The sequence below is a fragment of the Paroedura picta genome, chromosome 3 (assembly GCF_049243985.1).
Source record: "Paroedura picta isolate Pp20150507F chromosome 3, Ppicta_v3.0, whole genome shotgun sequence".
In the NCBI taxonomy this organism is placed as follows: Eukaryota; Metazoa; Chordata; class Lepidosauria; order Squamata; family Gekkonidae; genus Paroedura; species Paroedura picta.
In genome coordinates, this window is record NC_135371.1 from 9,763,080 (window position 1) to 9,785,161 (window position 22,082).

Sequence of the window (22,082 nt, forward strand, 5' to 3'; positions counted from 1 at the left end):
TTTTCCCTACCCGAAGGAGGCTCAAAGTGGCTTACAGTTGCCTTCCCATTCCTCTCACCACAACAGACCCCCTGTGAGGTGGGTGAGGCTGAGAGAGCCCTGATGTTACTGAAGAAGAAGAAGAGTTGGTTCTTATATGCCTCTTTTCTCTACCCAAAGGAGTCTCAAAGCAGCTTACAATCACATTCCCTTTCCTCTCCCCACAACAGACACCCTGTGGGGTGGGTGAGGCTGAGAGAGCCCTGATATCACTGCTCAGTCAGAACAGTTTTATCAGTGCCGTAGCGAGCCCAAGGTCACCCAGCTGGTTGCATGTGGGGGAGTGCAGAATCGAACCTGACATGCCAGATTAGAAGTCCGCACTCCTAACCACTACACTAAACTGGCTCTCTGTCCATGGCAAACAGAATGTAGAAGCAGAATCAGGCTAAGCAGCATAACATCCATGAAAATTACAAGATTACTTACGCAGTAAATCTTACCCAGGGATGCTGTGAAAAAACATACGGCTTGAGAATTGCGTTTGATGTAGAAGTGATTCCGCCAATGGCCAAGTCACCCCGCCTGTAATAATTCAGTGGGTCTTGTCTCTCATACATCACATGGAATGGACACTTGGCTTTCAGAACCTGGCAGGAGAGATGGGGCAGCAGCCCAAAGAGCAGCAATAGCAGCAGGGACTGCCTGGGTAGGTCTACTAAAGCTATGCTCCCTGTGAGGGCTCCCAGCCACATACTCCACTAACCGGCAGAAGCCAACCCCTCTTTTATCAGCAAGGATGCAGGGACATTTACCAATCCAGATGAAGCTGTGCGATGACTTCAGATCCAGCAGGCTTACTCTGAATCTTGCATCAGTCTCCCTCCTGCTCAGGTTCCCAGGAGTTCTTTGTGGAGCAGCCTTTTCAAGCTCAGTTCAAGATATTCCTGAGCGTTCTTCAGTCTGTTGTTTCCATTATTGCCTAGGAGAAATCTCTTGAGCCTTGGCAAAAGGACTAGGAAATTACAATGATTTTCTTTATTAGAAGGCAAAGTTCCATCCTGAACATGCTGGACTCCATGCTCAGGTGCATGGCAGAATTTTAAAAACATGTTTGTGAATCTCATGGCTCTGGCTTTCTAGTCTTCAATGGGCCAGATCTATGGGGTTAGTATGACCTTTATGGAGTATGAATTAAAATTGTTCCATTAGGGTTCATTTGTAAGTTTATCCAGCTTGCATGTAAGGAACCAGACAGAACTGCCATGGGGCCTTCTAGTAACCAGGTCCCAGAAACTATTTGTGTGTAAATAGGGATTAATAATAAGTTAGGGTAGCAATTGGCATGGTTCAGGTTGGGAATTTGTAAGGTTTACTTTGGGCTAGGCAAGTGTTAGAGACATGGTTTGGAAAGGCCAAGGAGTGTATATTTTCCCAAAATTATTTTACATACAAAAAAATTACAATAATAGGGGTTCATATTGGGGTTAAGCTTAGAGTTAGGGTAAACTTAGGAATGCAAACTTAAATGGACTCCAGGGAATGGTAGAGGACAGGAAGGCCTGGAGGATCATTGTTGATGGTGTCGCGATGGGTCGGACACGACTTCGCACCTAACAACAACAAAACTTAGGAATGGTTCACATTGGGGAGTGGTTTGTCTAAGAAGGATCATTAAGTCTAGGGAAAATACATGGTTAGGCATGGTTAGGAAAGTCCATGGAATGTGTAAGTATTTCTAGACATTATTTTACCTGTAAAATATGTAATCTACAGGGATTAATATTATACATTGGGTTGGGAAAATAATATTTTTATGGAAAATGATTTTATTAAAAACATACCTTTCAATATACATACATTTTTTCTAAAATAGCCATTCCAATTACCACTAGAACCTCACAATGACTAACAACCTATTCTTATAACTCTAACTAACTAACAGTAACAAACAATACGGCCTCACACTAGCTAAAAGGCTGAACAATGAAAACATTAAATATTAAACATTAAGTATTCTACATTAAACAAAGCATTTATCAGTCAAACAAACAATCCTGCAATTACACAATTAAACAGTCATTAAACAAGTTAAATGTTAGTCAAAGCAGTTCAGCAGTCAACAATACAATTCAATAATTAAGTATTTAGTCAATATACTACAATAGTTAAGCAACCCAATTTGGTGCAGTAGTTCCAGTATCTTATAAACATTTGACAAACCATTGACAAGCATTAAGAAAGCAATGTCGATCTTTAACTAATATTGTAGAACCTTGATGATGTTAGCCATTCCGTCAAAACTGACTCTTGGTGATCCTATGGCACAACTGCCACCACGATTTCCAATCATGCACCTCTTCCTTTAGTTGTGTCATGTTCTGGCCGGTATCCATTTTGATCATGTCTAACTCCGTGTTCTTTGTCAGCCTGCTTTCCTTTTTTCACTGACCAATCCTAGCACGTGTTTTCTCCTTTGAGTTGAATCGCATGATATGGCCAAAGTAAGTGAGCCAGAATTTCGTGCTTTTGCCTACCCGTGCTAGATCAGGCTTTATGCACTGTAGTATTTCCTTGTTTGTGACTTTTGCTGTCCATGGAACTCACTGAAGCCTTCTCCAACACCAGAGTGGAACCTTAACAGACACTTAACAAGGTTTATATATATACTAGTAAAAAAGCCCGCTGCAGTCAGGAATGCAGTGGGTGCTAGTGGGGCAGTGGAGTGGGGAGACAGACAAAAAGAAAGAACGACAGAAAGACAGATGGACAGAAGGAAGGAAGGGAGGAAGGAAGGAAGGAAGGAAGGAAGGAAGGAAGGAAGGGAGGGAGGGAGGGAGGGAGGGAGGGAGGGAGGGAGGGAGGGAGGGAGGAAAGGCAGTCCCCCCGGGCTTTCCTGTCATTTTGCAATGGTGCTGTGGTACAGGTCACGCCCACTCTCCACCCACTAGCCCTTAGCGAGTTATTTTAACAGTGATTCCACTGTTAAAGGTATTCCAGAAATGACAACCTCTTTACTACCTCCTCCTTAGTTTTATACAGAAAAAAGAAAAAAATGCCCTCCAAGGAACTAGTGAGTTCACCTCATTATACCACCACCATCTCTTTAGAAACATTGCAAATTTAGTATCTCTCTCCTCCCCAAAATGTAATATGTTGTAAAGATTGCAGTACCTGCTCTTTGATGTACCAATCTCTAAATCTGTTTCTAATAATCACTTTTCACAAACTCATTAATGAATATGGATGTTTCAAAAAGAAAAATGAAATCCAAAGGGAGTGTAAAATTGAGTTTTTGCACTTGCTCACTTTTCCTCAACATGAAAGTGGGTTCAGATCTGTGCCCATTCAGTTTCGATACCCAAAATAAGTATAACAGTGAGTTTTTGCAGTTCCTCACTTTTTGTCCACATAGAGGTACAGACTGATTATTACAGATAAAGATATATGCCATTAGGGATATGGGTATATTTCATCTAATAACAATTTAGGGATGTAGACACTAAAGAAAAGTACATTGAATTGATAATTGTGTGGACATGACCAACATTAGAACGACTGTCCTCAAAATCAGATCCCATCTTGATGTTTCATCATGAGTTGTTCCTTCGTATTCAGATGAGGCCTCAGCAGAACAATGTAGCATTTGGGAAGAAAGATGCATCCCAGTAAGCCCAAACTGGAGGCCAAGATGGAGAAGACCTGCACGGCAACCATGTATTTCCCCTTCGTGCTCAGATAGGTGGGCACAAAGGACACCCACACACTGCAGAACACCAACATGCTGAAGGTGATCAGCTTGGCTTCGTTGAATGCCCCAGGCAGCTTCCTGGCTAGGAAGGCCACCGTGAAGCAGATGGCGGCCAGAAAGCCCATGTAGCCAAGGACAGCATAGAACATGGCGACAGACCCTTCGTTACATTGCAGTATGATCTCTCCGGGCTGGGCGTGGATGTCAGAGTCTGGGAAGGGGGGAGAGATGCCCAGCCAGACAGTGCAGATGCTCACTTGGATACTGGAACAGGAGATGACAATGGAGTTGGCCAAGCTCTTCCCCAGCCATTTCCTCATTCTGCTCCCTGGCTTTGAGGCCATGAAGGCCACCACCACAGTGACAGTTTTGGCCAACAGTGAAGAGACAGCAATGGAGAAAATGATACTGAAGGCAATTTGTCGGAAAAGGCAGGTCAACCTGTGAGGCTGACCAATGAAGAGTAAAGAGGACAAAAAGGAAAGTAAGAGGGAGATGAGGAGAAGATAGGAGAGGGCCCGATTGTTGGCTTTGACTATGGGTGTTTCTAAGTATTTAATAAGGATTCCCAAAATAAAGCAAGTGTTTAGAGTAAAGAAAAGTGTAAGGACAGTTAAGATGATCCCCAAAGGTTCTTCATAAGACAGGAAAGTGATGTGCTTGGGAACACATTGATCTCGGATCTTGTTTGAATGTTGATCTTCTGGACACTTCTGGCAATGACTTGCATCTGAAAAGGACATATAACCTTCAGTATCAGCACGTCTAATTTATATCCGTGAACTAACAATGCATAAGAGGAAAAGAATAGAGAAACTTTCAGAGTCATATTAGTATCATATAATCATAGAATCATAGAGTTGGAAGGGGCCATTCAGGCCATCTAATCCAACCCCCTGCTCAATTCAGGATCAGCCCAAAGCATCCTATAGCATCCAAAAAAAGTGTGTATCCAACCTTTGCTTGAAGACTGCCAGTGAGGGGGAGCTCACCACCTCCTTAGGGAGCCTATTCCACTGCTGAACTACTATGTCTGAAACATTTTTCCTGATATCTAGCCTATAGCATTGTATTTGTAGTTTAAACCCATTACTGCGCGTCCTTTCCTCTGCAGCCAATGGGAACAGCATCCTGCCCTCCTCCAAGTGACAACCTTTCAAATACTTAAAGAGGGCTATCATGTCCCCTCTCAACCTCCTTTTCTCCAGGCTGAACATTCCCAAGTCCCTCAACCTATCTTCATAGGGCTTGGTCCCTTGGCCTCAGATCATCCTCGTCGCTCTCCTCTGTACCCTTTCAATTTTATCTACATCCTTCTTGAAGTGTTCAATTTTATCTACGTCCTTCTTGAAGTGCACTCTTTCATTGTAGATTGTCTTCATTTTAGCATTACAAGCCAAATTAATCTCTGACAGTAGTGCAGGTATAGTCCTCAGACTCTGTACATGACAACCACAGCATACAGGCAAAATGATCCAAAATCTGTCAGGGCAGATTTGTACATGATCGCTATTACAGTGAAATGACTGGTAAGATGAGCCAAAGGGGGCAAACTGAGACACCAATGGAATTATTTTTGCCTCTTCCTCTAATCAGAGCTCTGGTATATGGCTTACCTTCCTGAGTAGAGATTGTCCCTTCCACACATGGAGAGCAATCATAGCAGCAGAGAGGTTCTCCTTCCTTGATCAGCTTAGCGTATCCAGGTGGACAGCTTTCCGTGCACCTGGACTGAGGCAGGGTCTAGGCAGAGAGACAAGGAGTACTGTCTTTGGGCCCTTGTTTTCCATATCCACGAGCCTCATCTGTAGAAGAAACTGGATCTCTAGTCCCCAGTTAAATTGTATCATCTTGTGCACCAGATTTTCTTTCAGGACAGCATTTTTGGCTCACAGCTGCATGAAATGGACACAGCTCTCGTGTATGTATTTCTACTGCTCTGCTATGTCAAGGCAAAAAGGCAAAAGGCCTTAAGCAAGAGATGGGAAAGTTATGAATGGGCTCTTTTGTGTTTTCCTTTTCATTGCTTGTGTGTCCCCATTCCTTTGTGAGAGAGTTTTCCCTATTGTTGTACATGTTTTTCTCTTTAGGGGTATATGCTGGAAATATGGCTATAAAATATTGAATTGGCCACTAGAGGGAGCAAAATATGTGCATAAAAGAAGCAATGGGGACACACAAGCAACAAAAATGAGACTGCAGTACACCCCAATATTTAAGGAGGAATCTGAACATACATCATCATGTGTTATAGTATATCAGGTTTTCTCAACCAGGGTTTCTTGATGGCCCTGGGTTTCCTAAATGGGTGGGTATAAATTGTTTTATCGAGGGCAAAAGAAGAAGGGGACGACAGAGAATGAGGTGGCTGGATAGAGTCACTGAAGCAGTAGGTGCAAACTTAAATGGACTCTGGGGAATGGTAGAGGACAGGAAGGCCTGGAGGATCATTGTCCATGGGGTCGCGATGGGTCGGACACGACTTCACACCTAACAACAAATTGTTTTATAATTTATAAAATTTTCCCCACCTCATTAAACCATTTCGGCCACACAATGGCATCGTCATCGATGGTGAACCTGGTCCCTGTGGCAGCACGTCTCTCCACACTCCCCACTTTCACTCTGACGGCTGACCGATTGGGTGTGGCCACCCAGTTCACGATATCGAAGTCAACGGCCAAGTCCCCGTTCTCATCAATATAAACTCCTTCCATGGAATGATTGTAAGACCGGAAGTTCCTCAAGAAAGGATGAAGCTGGAAGAACATATAAAGCAGAAGTATTTAGAAATCAGAGAAGCCATGTTGGTTTTTACCCATGTTTATTTGAAGTTCCAGTCTCCTTTGCCAACAACCACTCAAAAATGTCATTTTTCAATTTCAGTATTTTAAGAGACTAACACTGCAATCCTCCTCGCAGTTACACTCTTCCAATCCCACTGGAATATTCCTGTGTTCAATCTAGAGTAGCCTTTCTCAACCTTTTTACTGTTGAATCATAGAGTTGGAAGGAACCTGCTGGGTCATCTAGTCCAACTCCCTGCACAAAGCAAAACACTCCCCACCCTATTGCTCATCCACTGTCACCTGCCACCCCCTTGAACCTTCACAGAATCAGCCTCTCCGTCAGATGGCTATCCAGCCTCAGTTTAAAAATCTCCAAGGATGGAGAACCCACCACCTCCCGAGGAAGCCTGTTCCACTGAGGAACCACTCTAACTGTCAGGAACTTCTTCCGGTTGTTTAGATGGAATTTCTTTTGAATTAATTTCATCCCATTGGTCCAATCGACCCTTTCAGGGGGGTCGCCGAGGCAGCAGTGGCAGCCTTGGTGACCCAAAGAGGAAGGCTGAGAACTGCTGGGTTACCTGCTTCTGAGGTGGCTGCGTTGGCAACCCAAAGAGAGCCGTAAGGTTGCCGCCTCAGCCTTCCTATGACCCCCTTTTGGTTGCTGCTACCGCGGCAGAGGTCACAGCGGCGGGAAGGTTGAGAATCGCTGCCTTAGAGCCTATTCTGACTATATCCCAGAGCAGCTAATTTATTCCATAATAGGGATCTATTGATGGAATCAAATGCTTCCCATAAATCAACGAAAGCTGCATATAATTTGCCTTTTAGATGTAAGGAGTACTTTTCTGCTAGAAAGGATAATACAAGACAGTGGTCAAGTGAGGTACATCCAGAGCGGAATCCTGCTTGTTCTTTGCCTGGTAGATTATTAATAGTCAGTCAGTCTAATAAACGCCCCAATAAGTGTTTTTTAATATAGTTTCCCCAGTACAGATAATAGACTTACGGGGCGATAGTTCTAGGAATGTCAGTGCTACCTTTTTGAAAATTGGGACTATAATGGAGTTCAGCCATGAATCGGGTAGGACCCCAAATTTATCAATTAAGGTGAATAGATGAACCAGTGGTTCAGACCAGCATTCTTGGTTGTTTTTAATAAGGAATGCCGTCAGGGCCCGGTGCTTCACCTGATTTCAATTGGTGGAAATTACTGATTGCTGGGCATTCTGGAGGAATCTACTGTTGGTTACTGCTTATTTTATTTTATTTTATTTGTTTATCTAGATGTAATTATCTATATGTAATATATATCAATTAATTATAATTATGAATTACCCTTGTTCTCATGATGTCCTTGTCCTCCAGATATGCCACTAAAGGTTTTTTGTTTTTGTTTTTACTATAGCAACTTCCTAATTCTTTGGCCCTTAAGAACCATACACCTACACATGCAGGCGTATGTGTTTCAGAAGAAAGGTGGGATATAAAGGGTTGAATGAATCAGGAATTAAAATAATGAAATCTGGCTTTATCTCTGTTTCTGTGACGAGAAACTCCTCGGACACTTGGCTCAGAAGCCTCTTACCCCTATTCACTTCTTCCATACCTAAAATTCTGGCACGCTTCTCTTGAAGAGGATGGATCTGAAGGTACACCTGAGGCTGACCTGGATTTGCTCTCAGACCACACAAAATATCCCTCACAGGTTGTTTTTCGTTCCTATTGTTGACCTGTGGTGCTTTTTTTGCATTTGACTGATAATAGGTACAATATTACCTAGGTAACTAGGTAATATTGTACCTATTATCAATCAAATGCAAAAAAAGGGGGGGTTATAGGAGAGAACTGACTCCTGAAGCCCAGTGTTCCAAGTTCTGGTGATGTCCAATGGCTTAGATAAATTTCAAAGAGGTGAGATAAATGGATGGAGGAGAAGACTCTGGTTGGTTGCTCTACATCAGGGGTAGTCAACCTGTGGTCCTCCAGATGTCCATGGACTACAATTCCATGAGCCCCTGCCAGCTTTCGCTGGCAGGGGCTCATGGGAATTGTAGTCCATGGACATCTGGAGGACCACAGGTTGACTACCCCTGCTCTACATGACAGCTGAAGGGGGCTTCCAGGTTCAGAGGGTGGATTCCTCCGATTATCAGAGGTTGGGGAGCAGTCAGCAGCTGAATGCTATTCTCTGTGGGCCCTGCTTGTAGGCTTCCCCTTGGCATGTGACTGGCCACTGTTGCAAACATGGGAATTCACAGGCCATTGGTCTGAAGCAGTGTAGGTGTGCAAATGTTCCTCTGTTCTTGGAGAAAAGAAATACCTGCCATGGCTGCAGCTTCTGATGTCCCTTCCAGCCTCCTCCCAACTTCTGATTAGATCTGGACAAGAAGGCCGCATTCAAGGCATGGGCCACCACCTGGATCGCATTGTAAATGCTGTGGCTGTCTTGAGACAGGATCCCTTCAAGCTTCTCAAGGGACGGGGTCTCCAGTTCCTCTTTCTCTCTGCACCTGACCCAGCCTTTCACAGTCAATGCAGGTACTGAATGGAAACAAGCAAATGCCCCTATTCCAATTTTGATGGAAGTATCTAAAACGGACAACAGACTTTGATAGTTGGTGTTTGTGTTTGCCTGGGTCAAAAAGGAAAAGGAACCATGAATGTGCTGGCTTGCAAACAGCATGAAAAACCATCTCATGCTGCGGTCCTGAAAGAACGCTGTGATCCAGACTTTTCCCGCAATCGTATGTTCTCTTTTTTCCGCTTGTTGGATCAAAATCCCAAGTGTTATCACGGTACCGGAGTCTCCATGGTAAACAAATACATTGCATTCTCTCTGCATGAAAAGCGAATATGAATGGAAAATGAACCTCTTGTCCCCCCTGGTGAATTCCGGGATCCGTTCTGTGAAGGCAACACAAATCCCACTCCTGACAACCATGGCGGTCAAGGTCCTCAGGAACCATTCTCCTTTGGCATTATCTAGAGCAGCTAGACCAATCCACGTCCATCTGAAATGGAGGAGCATCTTCACAATACCCAGAAAATAGAAATCTTGCTTTGGGGACGTCCTGTACAGAAAAGGCAACTGAGTCTCATCTTTGAGCATATCATTAGCAAGAGTATAACTGACCTAGTCAAGAAAGGCAGAGATTGGCCTTTATTTTTGTATCCAAGAAAAAACTTCTTTGTATATATTAATATAAGGAGATAAATTGGCTTAGGATGGCATTGCTTGACTCAGCCCCCTACCACCTAGGATACATACCTGAGGCATTTTGTAGATGCTTAAGAGGGTGGAAATCTGCTTGGAGGTTTCAGAATTAGCCCCTTCAAGAACAGCCAAGAGCTTATTCTGCCCTCCGCAGCTGTAGTTCGGAACAGTTCTCTGTCCCCCAGAGAGCAGGTCTATCGTGGCATCAGAGGTCATTCTTGCATTAAAATAATTCTCATAGATGTTGTACCCCAGAGTCATGTTGGGTAAGAGACTGGAATGTTCATTGATTTGCTTGGTGGCAAACATGAAAGGCAGGAAGTCTGTATATTTCAAGGCATCGAAACTGCAACATAACATGCAGGTTACATTTCACCTTGTGTTCAGTGCCAGAATCTTGCTTCTTTTCCATTCAGGGCCTTTGCAGGCAACAAAAACCTCTGCATCTTTTCATTAGTACAACTTTTCCTTAGTACTCCAGCGAGCTCATGTCCATAGCCCGAAAAACAAGAGCTGATCCTGACATTGTCAGAGGCCGTTTGTGCTGGAAAAGGGTATTACCATTTCCTTTCTGATTACAAAGCAAAAGAGGGCTCTGGTCAGTCCCAATCCTGGCGCAGAGGAAACCACAGCCTTCAAAGAATGAAAACTTCAAGGCTTGGAAGAAAGTCAAATAGATCATTCTTTTCAAAATGTTGCTTTTGCTGGACAGGCTGGCACTTCACTGAATGAACAGGGTAAATTATCAGCATCCAATTCAGAGCCTCAACCAGCCAGTGATAGCCTGTGATAGCCAGCCCTGCACTAGGTTCTCTCCATCCGGCACAATTCTTATGTTCCTCAATTTTTCCCACAGCAACACAGTGAAATCAGAAAGCCAAGCTCAACCATTGCAAAAGAGTCAGGAATTTAGCCTCTGTCTCTTCTGAACCAGATTAAGTGAATGCTTATTTTTACAAAATGGTATAGTTGTTGTTATGATCAACTAAGTTCTACAGGGGAAAAGAGAAGAGGCTGTACTGGCATTTCCTTCATAGGTGACCCCAGAAGAGTGTTCTTAAAGGTAAAGGTATCCCCTGTGCAAGCACCAGGTCATGTCTGACCCTTCGGGTGACGCCCTCTAGCGTTTTCATGGCAGACTCAATACGGGGTGGTTTGCCAGTGCCTTCCCCAGCAAGCTGGGTACTCATTTTACCGACCTCGGAAGGATGGAAGGCTGAGTCAACCCTGAGCCGGCTGCTGGGATTGAACTCCCAAACTCATGGGCAGAGCTTTCAGACTGCATGTCAGCTGCCTTACCACTCCGCGCCACAAGAGGCTCTAAGAGTGATCTTAGCCACAGGCAAAAGCTTATGACAATAGCTGAGAATAAACATGGAAATTTCAGCGTGGGAAATGACAGACTGGTCATATGGGGATACCTAACACTCTACGAAAGACAATACAGATACATAAAGACATAAGAAGAGCTTTGCTGGATTGGACTAAATGTTCTTCAGGACTGTGTATCTCGTATTGGCCAATAAGACAAAAAAGCGATTTTTCCCAAAGCGATTTTCCCCAGAAAACAGGGATTGTCCATGGTAAAAAGAGCATAGAAGGAAAATACCACTGAGTAGCAATAGATTCATCAACACATCATTTACTTACGTAACAAATCTAATAACTGGAGGCACGGAGAAATTGCATGAGTTAAGCAGAAAGTCTGCTGTAGAAGTGATTCCACCAATGACCAAGTCCCCTGGCCTGTAATAATTCAATGCATAATCTAGCTCACGATCAGTGATTATATGGAACGGGCACTCTGCCTTCAGCGCCCTGCAGGAGAGATGGGGCAGCAGCCCAAGGAGCACCAACAGCAGCAGGGACATCCTGGGTATGTCTGTTGAAGCCACAACTCCAGTGAGGACTCTCAGCCCCGTATCCCACTAACCAGAAGAAGCCAAACCCTCTTCTACCACCAAGGATTCGGGGACAATGACCAGTCTAGTTGGAGCCCACCTCTGGCTTCTGATCCAACAGGATGACACTGAATCTTGCATCAGCCTTGTCCCCCACTTGTCCAGGTCCTCAAGAGTTATTTGTTCAGCAGCCTTTTCAAGCTCAGTTCAAGAAGTGAGGGGATGTTGTTCTTCAGTTGGGTGGTTCAATTATTGTCTCCAAAGGTGATGCCAGGAGCAATCCCTTGACTATTGATGGGAGGAAGAGGAAATTACCATGATTTTCTTCATTAGAAGGAAAAGTTCCATGCTTAGGTGACCCTGTGCGTGGGAACATGGCTGCAAAAACATGTTTGTGAATCTTATATTTGTTCTTATACTTTCTACTTTTTAATGGATCGGATAAATGTTGTCAGACTGACTTTTACGGAATATGGATCAAAGCTGTTCTATCAGGTTTTATATGGAAGTTTATAGAGCTTGCATGGAAGGCAACAAGACAGAAGTCCAATTGGGCTTTCTACTAACCAGAAAAGAGCCTCTTGTGACGCAGAGTGGTAAGGCAGCAGACATGCAGTCTGAAAGCTCTGCCCATGAGGCTGGGAGTTCAATCCCAGCAGCCAGCTCAAGGTATCAGCGCAGCTGCTGATTGGCTGCTTGCCCGGCCAACAACCAATTGGGAGGCGCGAAGCACCTCCCAACCCGCCCTACCCCCCACCAGAGCTTTCCTTCACTCCACGGTGGCCATTACTTTGCTGGCCGCCGAGAGCAAAGGTAGGCTCCCTGGCCCCCGCCCCGACAACGGCTCCCCAGACCCCGGGAAGCCTGCTGGCCGGCTCACTGAGCTGCCCAGCGCCCTCCCTGGGGCCTGGGGAGTGTTTTCCATCCTCAAAAGCCGCCGAAGAATGCTCCCCAGGCCCCGGGGCCTGGGGAGCGTTTTGTTACATGGGGGGGAGGCAAACTGTCCCCTAGGGCCCGCTGTATTTTTTTAACAGCGGGCTCTACTGCTAGTTAAGACATATTTTGCTACAATGGCCAAAAGCCATTGCCACAGAAGAAAAAGTGTTCACAGTGCCTTGTGACTTCTCTACAGAACATCTTAAAATGTTCCTCTAGGATAAGGGACTTTTGGAGGGACATCTGGTACTTGGCAAATTGTATTTATGTTGAAATTAAAAAATATATATTACAATACTATTTTTGCGTTCTGTGCATTCTATGAAACTTGGTTGCTCAATATAGACCAAATTTTTAATCAAGAACCCCCCCGATCAATTGTGTCCCACTTTACCAATGTTAAAATCTGGTCACCTTACTCTAGGGCCAAACGAAGTCTGAGTTTAATAATGAGAAGAGTATTAGAAAATCAGGCGCTAATTGCATGGCGCTAGCAAGACCAAAGAAAATTGTTAGATGAAAATGATTTCCACAAACAAATTATTTAATATGACTGTTTCAGAAACAAAACTGAGACCCAAAGGAAGCGTGACACCAAGTTCTTGTGTTCCTCATTTTTCCTCCGCACGGCAGTAATCTCTCATCTGTGTCCAAAACTATTACCATGAAACTAACAAACAAAAATGATGATAAAATTTTCCACAAGTTCATTAGTGAATATGGCTGCTTCAGAAAGAAAAAGGAAACACAAAAGAAGTGTACCAGCAAGTTTTGCATTTCCTCACTGTTCCTCAATGCAGAAGTATCTCACTCTGGATACAAATTTATTATTATAGACTAGTAAGCAAGCCCGCTGTACGTACAATACAGCGGGTGATAGCAGGGCAGCACGCAGCCGGCGAGTCGGCAGCGTGCGGCTCGCAATTGGAGAGGCCAATCGGCAGGCACTTTGTGCCTGCCAATTGGCCCCGCCGATGGTCTGTCCAGAGGAAGGGGCCAATCGGCACCCTTCCTCATCCTGGACAGAGCCCGCCCTAACTCCTCCCCCCAAGCCCTTATGGCTTTATTAAGTCTGTGGCGCCTGCGGCGCCGCGGGCGGGGTTAAGATAATATAGTATTATGGATTAATTTGGAGACACTCAAGAAAAGTACATTGGATTGATAAATCTGTGGAGACAGATTACCATTGTTACAAAGACTGTACTCAGAATCACATCCCTTCTTGATATTTCATCATGAGTTGTTCCTTGGTATTCAGATGAGGCCTCAGAATAATAATGTAGCATTTGGGGAAAAAGATGCATCCCAGTAAGCCCAAACTGGAGGCCAAGATGGAGAAGATCTGCACGGCAACCATGTATTTCCCCTTCGTGCTCAGGTAGGAGGGCACAAAGGACACCCACACACTGCAGAACACCAACATGCTGAAGGTGATCAGCTTGGCCTCATTGAAGGCCCCAGGCAGCTTCCTGGCTAGGAAGGCCACGGTGAAGCAGATGGCAGCCAGAAAGCCCATGTAGCCAAGGGCAGCATAGAACATGGTGACGGACCCTTCATTACATTGCAGTATGATCTCTCCAGGCTGGGAGTGCATGTCAGAGTCCGGGAAGGGGGGAGAGATGCCCAGCCAGAGAGTGCAGATGCCCACTTGAATGCTGGAACAGGAAAAGACAATGGAGTTGGCCAACCTCTTCCCCAGCCATTTCCTCATCCTGCTCCCTGGCTTTGAGGCCATGAAGGCCACCACCACAGTGACAGTTTTGGCCAACACCGAAGAGACAGCAGCTGAGAAGATGATGCTGAAGACAGTTTGTCGGAGAAGGCAGGTCCCCTTCTGGGGTTGACCAATGAATAGAAAAGAGGAAAGAAAAGTAAGTAGGAGGGAGATAAGGAGAATGTAGGAAAGGTCCCGATTGTTGGCTCTGACCACTGGAGTGTCTAAGTATTTAATAAAGATTCCCAAAATCAAACTCGTGATCAGTGTGAAGAAAAGAGTAAGGACATTTAGGATGATCCCCAAAGGTTCTCCACTGGACAGGAAAGTGATATGTTTGGGAACACACCGATCTCGGATCTTGTTCGGATGTTTGTCTTCAGGACACTTGTGACAGTGACTTACATCTGAAAAGGACATATGAGCTTCAATATCATCGCAGTGTAATGCATAAAAGGGACAGAGGCAAGGAACTTTCAGAGTCATATTGCACTCCTTCATTGTGGATTGTCTTCCGTGTAATCCTTGAACCTCACCCAAAAAGTTATATATGGAAAAAATAAAAGTATCCAAAAACATGCAGGGTCATATGTTTAAAGGGTACTTCATCAGTAACTAAAGCAATTACAAATTGGATAAACCCTCACATAGGCAATAAACTCAACCAGGATAAGTCTCAAATTCTTTTTTCAGCAACCATTGGAATTACACCTAAACAGATCTCTCCAGCAGTTAGTGATGACCAGGACCTGCTTGTTTGCTGGATACTTTAGTTTAATCCTTAGCATCACAAGCCAAATCAATCTCCAGTAGTAATGCATGCATAACCCTCAGAATTTTGACAACACAAACCAGCCGCCTCGTGGAAAGTGCAGGAAATAATTGTTACAAAATCTGACGGGGCATAAGGCCCTTTTACGTGATTCCTATTGCAGTGGAATGACTGGGGAGTCAGGGGGAACAAACTAAGACTATGATGGAATTATAGATTGATGTTTTAATGGGAATTTTAATGGAGTTAATTGTTGTGACCCACCTCAAGCCTTTCAGGAGAGGCGGGAAATAAATCTATAATAATAAGAATAAGAATAAGAATAATTTTTGCCTCTACCTCCTCCCTGTCATCAGAGCTGTGATATATATTTGGCTTACCTTCCTGAGTAGAGATCGTCCCTTCCACGCATGGAGAACAATCATAGCAGCAAAGAGGTTCTCCTTCCTTAATCAGCTTAGCGTATCCAGGTGGACAGCTTGGAGTGCACCTGGACTGAGGCAGGGTCTAGGCAGAAAGACAAGGAGTACTTTGGAGCTTTGTTTTGTATGTCCGTGAGCTTGATCTGTAGAAATAACTGGATCTCTTGTCCCCAGTTAATGTACCATCATGTGAACCCGATCTTCTTTTAGGGCAGCATTTTTTATTCACAGATGTATGAAATGGACACGGCTTTGGTGTCCATACTTCAGCAGTTCGGCTTTGTCAGAGCAAATGACAAAGAAAGGATTAGTGTCCACATGCTAGGGAAGGAAACAAAAAATTGGCTCTTTTGTGCTCTCCTTTTCATTGCTTGTGTGTTCCCATTCCTTTGTGGAGGAGTTTTCCCCATTTCTGTACATGTTTTCCTCTTCAGGGGCATATGCTGCAGATACAGTGATATAATTTTGAATTGACCACTAGAGGGAGCAAAACATATGCCCAAAAGCAGTGGTCCCCAACCTTTTTATCACCGGGGACCACTCAACGCTTGACAATTCTACTGAGGCCCGGTGGGGGGGGTAGTTTACTCCTCTACTCTCAACCACTGCCCTAACACTCTCTGATCGCTATGGTAATGTTTAAACATCCCTTCAAAATAAGATACAGACACGCCACAACAATTAACATAAGGAACATTTTATTTTCATGGAAATTTTAACTCATGACAATGAAAAATCAATGAGAACCCTGAGCTTGTTTGATTGCAATGAGATAGTCCCATCTGGGAGTGATGGCAGACAATGACACCCAAAGTGTGTTGTAAAGGGCCAGGGGGGGGGATGAAGTAAAAGGCGGGGGGGAGGCCTTTGCGGCCCACCTCCAATCAGTCGACGGACCACATGTGGTCCGCCGCCCACAGATTGGGGATCGCTAGCATATGCTACAGGTAAAGGTAAAGGGTAAAGGTATCCCCTGTGCAAGCACCGAGTCATGTCTGACCCTTGGGGTGACGCCCTCTAGTGTTTTCATGGCAGACTCAATACGGGGTGGTTTGCCAGTGCCTTCCCCAGTCATTACCGTTTACCCCCCAGCAAGCTGGGTACTCATTTTACCGACCTCGGAAGGATGGAAGGCTGAGTCAACCTTGAGCCGGCTGCTGGGATCGAACTCCCAGCCTCATGGGCAAAGCTTTCAGACGGCTGCCTTACCACTCTGCGCCACAAGAGGCTCTTATGCTACAGGTACAGTGATATAATATTGAATTGACCACTAGAGGGAGCAAAACATGTGCCCAAAAGGACCTTCCCAGAAGCAATGGGGACACACAAGCAACAAAAATGGGAATGCACTACAAGCCACTCTTTAAGGACTAATATGTGCATGCTGTGAGTCTGTGAAGGGCCGATGTATATGTGTATGCTTGAGATTTGCGGTCGCATGTTTATTTGTCAAACGGTTGCCAGGATCCAAGGGAGCAATTCTGAATTCAAACAAGATATATACCATTTCTGTATGCTTGAGTTACTTCTAATTTTCTTGAGAATAAATCTACAATTATTGGTAATCCCCCAAAATGTGCTCACTCCTAAACAATTTGGCATCAAACACTGAAGGCACATTACAGAGTATCCCCAGTAAAGCTAAGCAGGTCCAACAGTGCCTGGATTGGAAACGTGAAGAGAAGTGGAACTCTAAGACCTCCAAGGTCGTGACCTTCCACATCTACCTCTAGATCAGGGGTAGTCAACCTGTGGTCCTCCAGATGTTCATGGACTACAATTCCCATGAGCCCCTGCCAGCATTTGCTGGCAGGGGCTCATGGGAATTGTAGTCCATGAACATCTGGAGGACCACAGGTTGACTACCCCTGCTCTAGATGATTCTCCTAATAACACACAGAAAGATAGTGATTAAGACAATGGATGCCACAGATGCTTTCATGTCCCAGGGCTCATGCTGGGTGCTCTGGGTGGTTGGTGTGAGAAGGAACTGCTTCAGGAGCAGGATTTGCCCAGAGCTCCAACTGCACCCAGAAACCACCTTGAGCTGTCATTGTAGTTGACTGCCCATTTCCAAACATTTATCCCACCATTCTTTTCACTTCTACTGTGGAAGGTCACGACCTTGGAGGTCTTGGAATAACACTTAACATAGTATTGAGAGGTTTTATGGGGCAAAAAAATGTATAAAACTCTCCCACCTCATTAAACCATTTCGGCCACACAATGGCATCGTCATCGATGGTGAACCTGGTCCCTGTGGCAGCACGTCTCTCCACACTCCCCACTTTCACTCTGACGGCTGACCGATTGGGTGTTGCCACCCAGTTCACGATATCGAAGTCAACGGCCAAGTCCCCGTTCTCATCAACATAAACTCCTTCCATGGAATTGTTGTAAGACCGGACGTTTCTCAAGAAAGGATGAAGCTAGAGGGACAAATGAAGCAGCAGGATTTAGAAATCAGGGAAGTCATGTTGGTTTCTAGCCTTGCTTATTTGAAGTTCCAGTCTCTGATAATTCATGGCCTTGGCCAATGGAATCCAGACTCAGAAATGTCTTTAAAAAAAAAACATTTTTAGCATTGATCTGATGTCCTTTTCTGACTCTCCATTTTATTTATTTATTTGTTTGTTTATTTGTTTTTGTTTGTTTGTTTGTTTACCGCCCTCCCCAAATGCTCAGGGCGGTTTACAGGAAAAAAGAAAAAGATACAGGTAACGTCATATATGGTAACAACAGGTGACAACAACAATAACACTATAACAACAATAACATTAACATGACAGAACCGCAAAAGAGCCTCAGCTCAACTCCTACTGAGACCCAGTGGATTGGGCAGATTCATAGCAATCGTAGTAGGTGGGGGGGGGGGACTTGGGGACCAACTGGAAGCGATGTTTTAGGTCGACTGGTGGAGGAGCTCCCTTTTGCAGGCCCTGTGGAACTGTTCAGGTTCTGACATGATCCCTCAGGTATACTGGGCCCAGACCACGTATGGCCTTAAAGGTGATAACCTTTTCAGCTTCAGCTTTTTGAGAGAGACCAAAAATGGCAATCCTAAGCATAGTGACACTGTTCCAATTCCAGTAGAGTAAATCTGCATACACGCCACAATTTGAATCAGATGTGTACATTTGTTTTTTCATTCCCCAGGAAGATGCCACCATTACAGGCTCAGTATATCAGACAGACTCTCTGAAGCATCATGAAAAGGCAGAAAATACCAGTATTAGAACTTGGGGGTCTACGAATGAAACTGGCATTTAAAAACCAATTGTATTGCATTTTCTTGTGCCATAAACCAAGGGTAGTCAACCTGTGGACATCTGGAGGACCACAGGTTGACTACCCCTGCCATAAACCACCTGGGGAACTTCTTATTTCAAGGCAGTTCTAGGAACAGACTGGCTAATGGTCCCTGGCTCTAAAGACGCCTGCCTGGCCTTGACTGAGCCTTCTCTGTCCTGGCCCCCAACTGGTGGAATGAGCTTCCGGAGGAGATCAGAGCCCTGACAGAGCTAAAACAGTTTAGCTCCCTGCAAAAGGGAGCTCTTCCACCAGGCATTCAGTTAAGAACAGGCATAACCAACAACATCTGCAGGGCCCCTGCCCCCTCCCTCCTAGAAAGCCAACCATGCATTCTGCTCCTGGACCTGTTTGCACTGTTACCCATTGTTACAATTCTCAGTTAGTAGTATTAATGTTATGGTTATCTATATGTTATGGATTGTTTCTTGTATTGTTTATATGCTTTATGTAAACCACCCTGAGCCTCCGTGGAGGGCGATATATAAATATAATAAATAACAAACAAACAAACAAATCTGATTGGTAAAAGGTTGAAAGCATTAAAAAGGAGAAATATTCTTTCACCCGAGATATGACACCCTTCTGAAATTCGCTGCTACAAGACGTGGAGGTGGCCATGGGCTTAGATGAATTTAAAAGCGCTTGGACAGATTGATGGAGGAGAGGACTTTGGTTGGCTGATCTACAAGACAGCTGAAGGGGGCTTCCAGGTTCAGAGGTTGGAGTTGATTAGTAGTCAGCAGCTGAATGCTATTCTCTGTGGGCCCTGCTTGGGGGCTCCCCTTCTCATGTGACTGGCCACCGTTGTAGACATGGGACTTTATAGACTGTTGGTCTGATGCAGGGTAGATACTCAAATGTTCCTCTGTTCTTAGAGAAAAGAGAGTCGACAGGTCCAGGAGCGGCAGGTAAGAAATAAGAAGAAGACAAATACCTGCCATGGCTGCAGATTCTGACGTCTCAGCCAGCCTCCTCCCAGCTTTCCATTAGATCTGGACAAGAAGGCAGCATTCAAGGCATGGGCCACCACCTGGATCGCGTTGTAAATGCTGTGGCTGTCTTGAGACAGGATCCCTTCGAGCTTCTCAAGGGACGGGGTCTCCAGTTCCTCTTTCTCTCTGCATCTGACCCAGCCTTTCACACTCAATGCAGGTACTGAATGGAAACAATCAAATGATCTTCTTCCAGTATTCATGGAAGTATCTAAAGTGGATAACAGACTTTGATAGTTGGTGTTCCTGTTTGCCTGGGGCAAAAAGGAAAAAGAGCCATGAATGTGCTGGCTTGCAAACACCTTGAAAAACAACCTCATGCTGCGGTCCTGCAAGAACGCTGTGATCCAGACTTTTCCTGCAATGGAGTTTTGTGTTTTTTCAGCTAGTCGGATCAAAATCCCAAGTGTCAGCACGGTACCGGAGTCTCCATGGTAAATAAATACGTTACATTTTCTCTGCATGAAAAACGAATATGAATGGATAATGAACTTGTCCCCTCTGGTCATTTCTGGGATCCGTTCTGTGAAGGCAACACAAATCCCACTCCTGACAACCATGGCGGTCAAGGTCCTCAGGAACCATTCTCCTCTGGCATTATCTAGAGCAGCTAGACCAATCCACGTCCATCTGAAATGGAGGAGCATCTTCACAATACCCAGAAAATAGGAGTCTTGCTTTGGGGACATCCCGTACACAGAAGGCAACTGAGCCTCATCTTTGAGCATATCATTAGCAAGAGTATAACTGACCTAGTCAAGAAAGGCAGAGATTGGCCTTTATTTTTGTATCCAAGAAAAAACTTCTTAGTATCTATTAATATTTAATATTTAGCATTCAAATACCCCACTCGTTATGATAGAGCAGGGGTAGTCAACCTGTGGTCCTCCAGATGTTCATGGACTCCAATTGTCCATGAACATCTGGAGGACCACAGGTTGACTACCCCTGTGATAGAGGATGTGGACACTCTCCTTGCATAGGTCTTCCTTCTCAGTGTCTTTTGCTCCGAGAGGAACACCGCAGTCCCTCCAAGTGGGGATGAGGACTAGGCTGAAGTTCCTCAAAAAGTATGGAGCAAACGCAGGAAGACAACTGCATAGGAACGAGATCCGATAAATCTCCCTGGTTTGGGGAAGGACTGGAAAAACGAGGAACAGTTTAATTCCATCTGTGAACAGGTTTCTTGGTTCATATTAGTGTGGAATGTTGGGACCTGGTTGATCTAAATATGAATGGCTTTCTCAGCTCTTTAAGAAGCTGACGAGTTTAGATGGGGGATAACTTGGATTAGGATGGCATTACTTAACTCACCCCCCTTCTACCTCGGACCCATACCTGAGGCATTTTGTAGATGCTTAACAGGGTGGAAATCTGCTTGGAGGCTTCAGATCCGGTCCCTTCAAGAACAGCCAAGGGCTTATTCTGCCCTCCGCAGCTGTAGTTTGGAACAGTCTTCTGTCCACCAGACAGTAGGTCTATCGTGGCATCAGAAGTCACTCTTGCATTAAAATAATTCTCATAGATGTTGTACCCCAGAGTCATGTTGGGTAAGAGACTGGAATGTTCATTGATTTGCTTGGTGGCAAACATGAAAGGCAGGAAGTCTGTATATTTCAAGGCATCGAAACTGTAACATAATATGCAGGTTACATTTCACCTTGTGTTCAGTGCTAAAACCTTGCTTCTTTTCCATTCAGGGCCTTTGCAGGCAACAAAAATCTCTGCATAGTACAACTTTTCCTTAGTACTCCAGCTAGCTCACGTCCAGAGCCCGACATACAAGAGCCGATGCTGACGTTGTCAGAGGCCGTTTGTGCTGGAAAAGGGTATCACCATTTCCTTTCTGATTACAAAGCAAAACAGGGCTCTGGTCAGTCCCAATCCTGGTGCAGGGGAAACCACAGCCTTCAAAGAATGAAAACTTTATAGCTTAGCTTAATGGAGTTAATAATCTATCCTGGGTCGTGATTGCAATTTTTCTGGCACTTGCTATACTTAAGGTGACATGCAGAGGGATCTCAAAAAGGCTTGGAAGAAAGTCAAATAGATCAGTCTTTTCGAAATGTTGCTTTCGCTGGACAGGCTGACCCTTGGCTGAATGAACAGGGTAAATTACCAGCACCCTACGCAGGGCCTTAACCAAGAGGGGATACATCCCCAGCTGATCCTTTCCAGGAGATCTCTTCCCAGCAGAAGCTGAAACCAAACCCCCTCCTACACGGAACAGGTGAGAATCTAAGTGTCATCTTTATTCTCACCCATCACTTACTGCCTGAGCAGTCTGCAGGCTCTTA

General features: G+C 44.8%; 2 protein-coding genes across 2 annotated transcripts; both read right to left on the reverse strand.

The window, feature by feature from the left end:
• Window positions 1-3,549: 3,549 nt before the first annotated feature.
• On the reverse strand, window positions 3,550-10,045 carry LOC143834240 (vomeronasal type-2 receptor 26-like). The gene is made up of 5 exons (XM_077330893.1): window positions 9,791-10,045; window positions 8,843-9,655; window positions 6,262-6,489; window positions 5,347-5,473; window positions 3,550-4,460 (listed from the first exon to the last, which is right to left on the reverse strand). The coding sequence occupies exons 1-5, from the start codon at window positions 10,043-10,045 to the stop codon at window positions 3,550-3,552; spliced, it is 2,334 nt and encodes a 777-aa protein (XP_077187008.1).
• Window positions 10,046-13,783: 3,738 nt separating this feature from the next.
• Window positions 13,784-21,378, reverse strand: LOC143834242 (vomeronasal type-2 receptor 26-like). Its single transcript, XM_077330895.1, has 5 exons — window positions 21,124-21,378; window positions 19,728-20,537; window positions 17,683-17,910; window positions 15,440-15,566; window positions 13,784-14,694 (listed from the first exon to the last, which is right to left on the reverse strand). Exons 1-5 carry the CDS (start codon window positions 21,376-21,378, stop codon window positions 13,784-13,786), a joined length of 2,331 nt encoding a protein of 776 aa, XP_077187010.1.
• Between the last annotated feature and the right edge of the window lie 704 nt (window positions 21,379-22,082).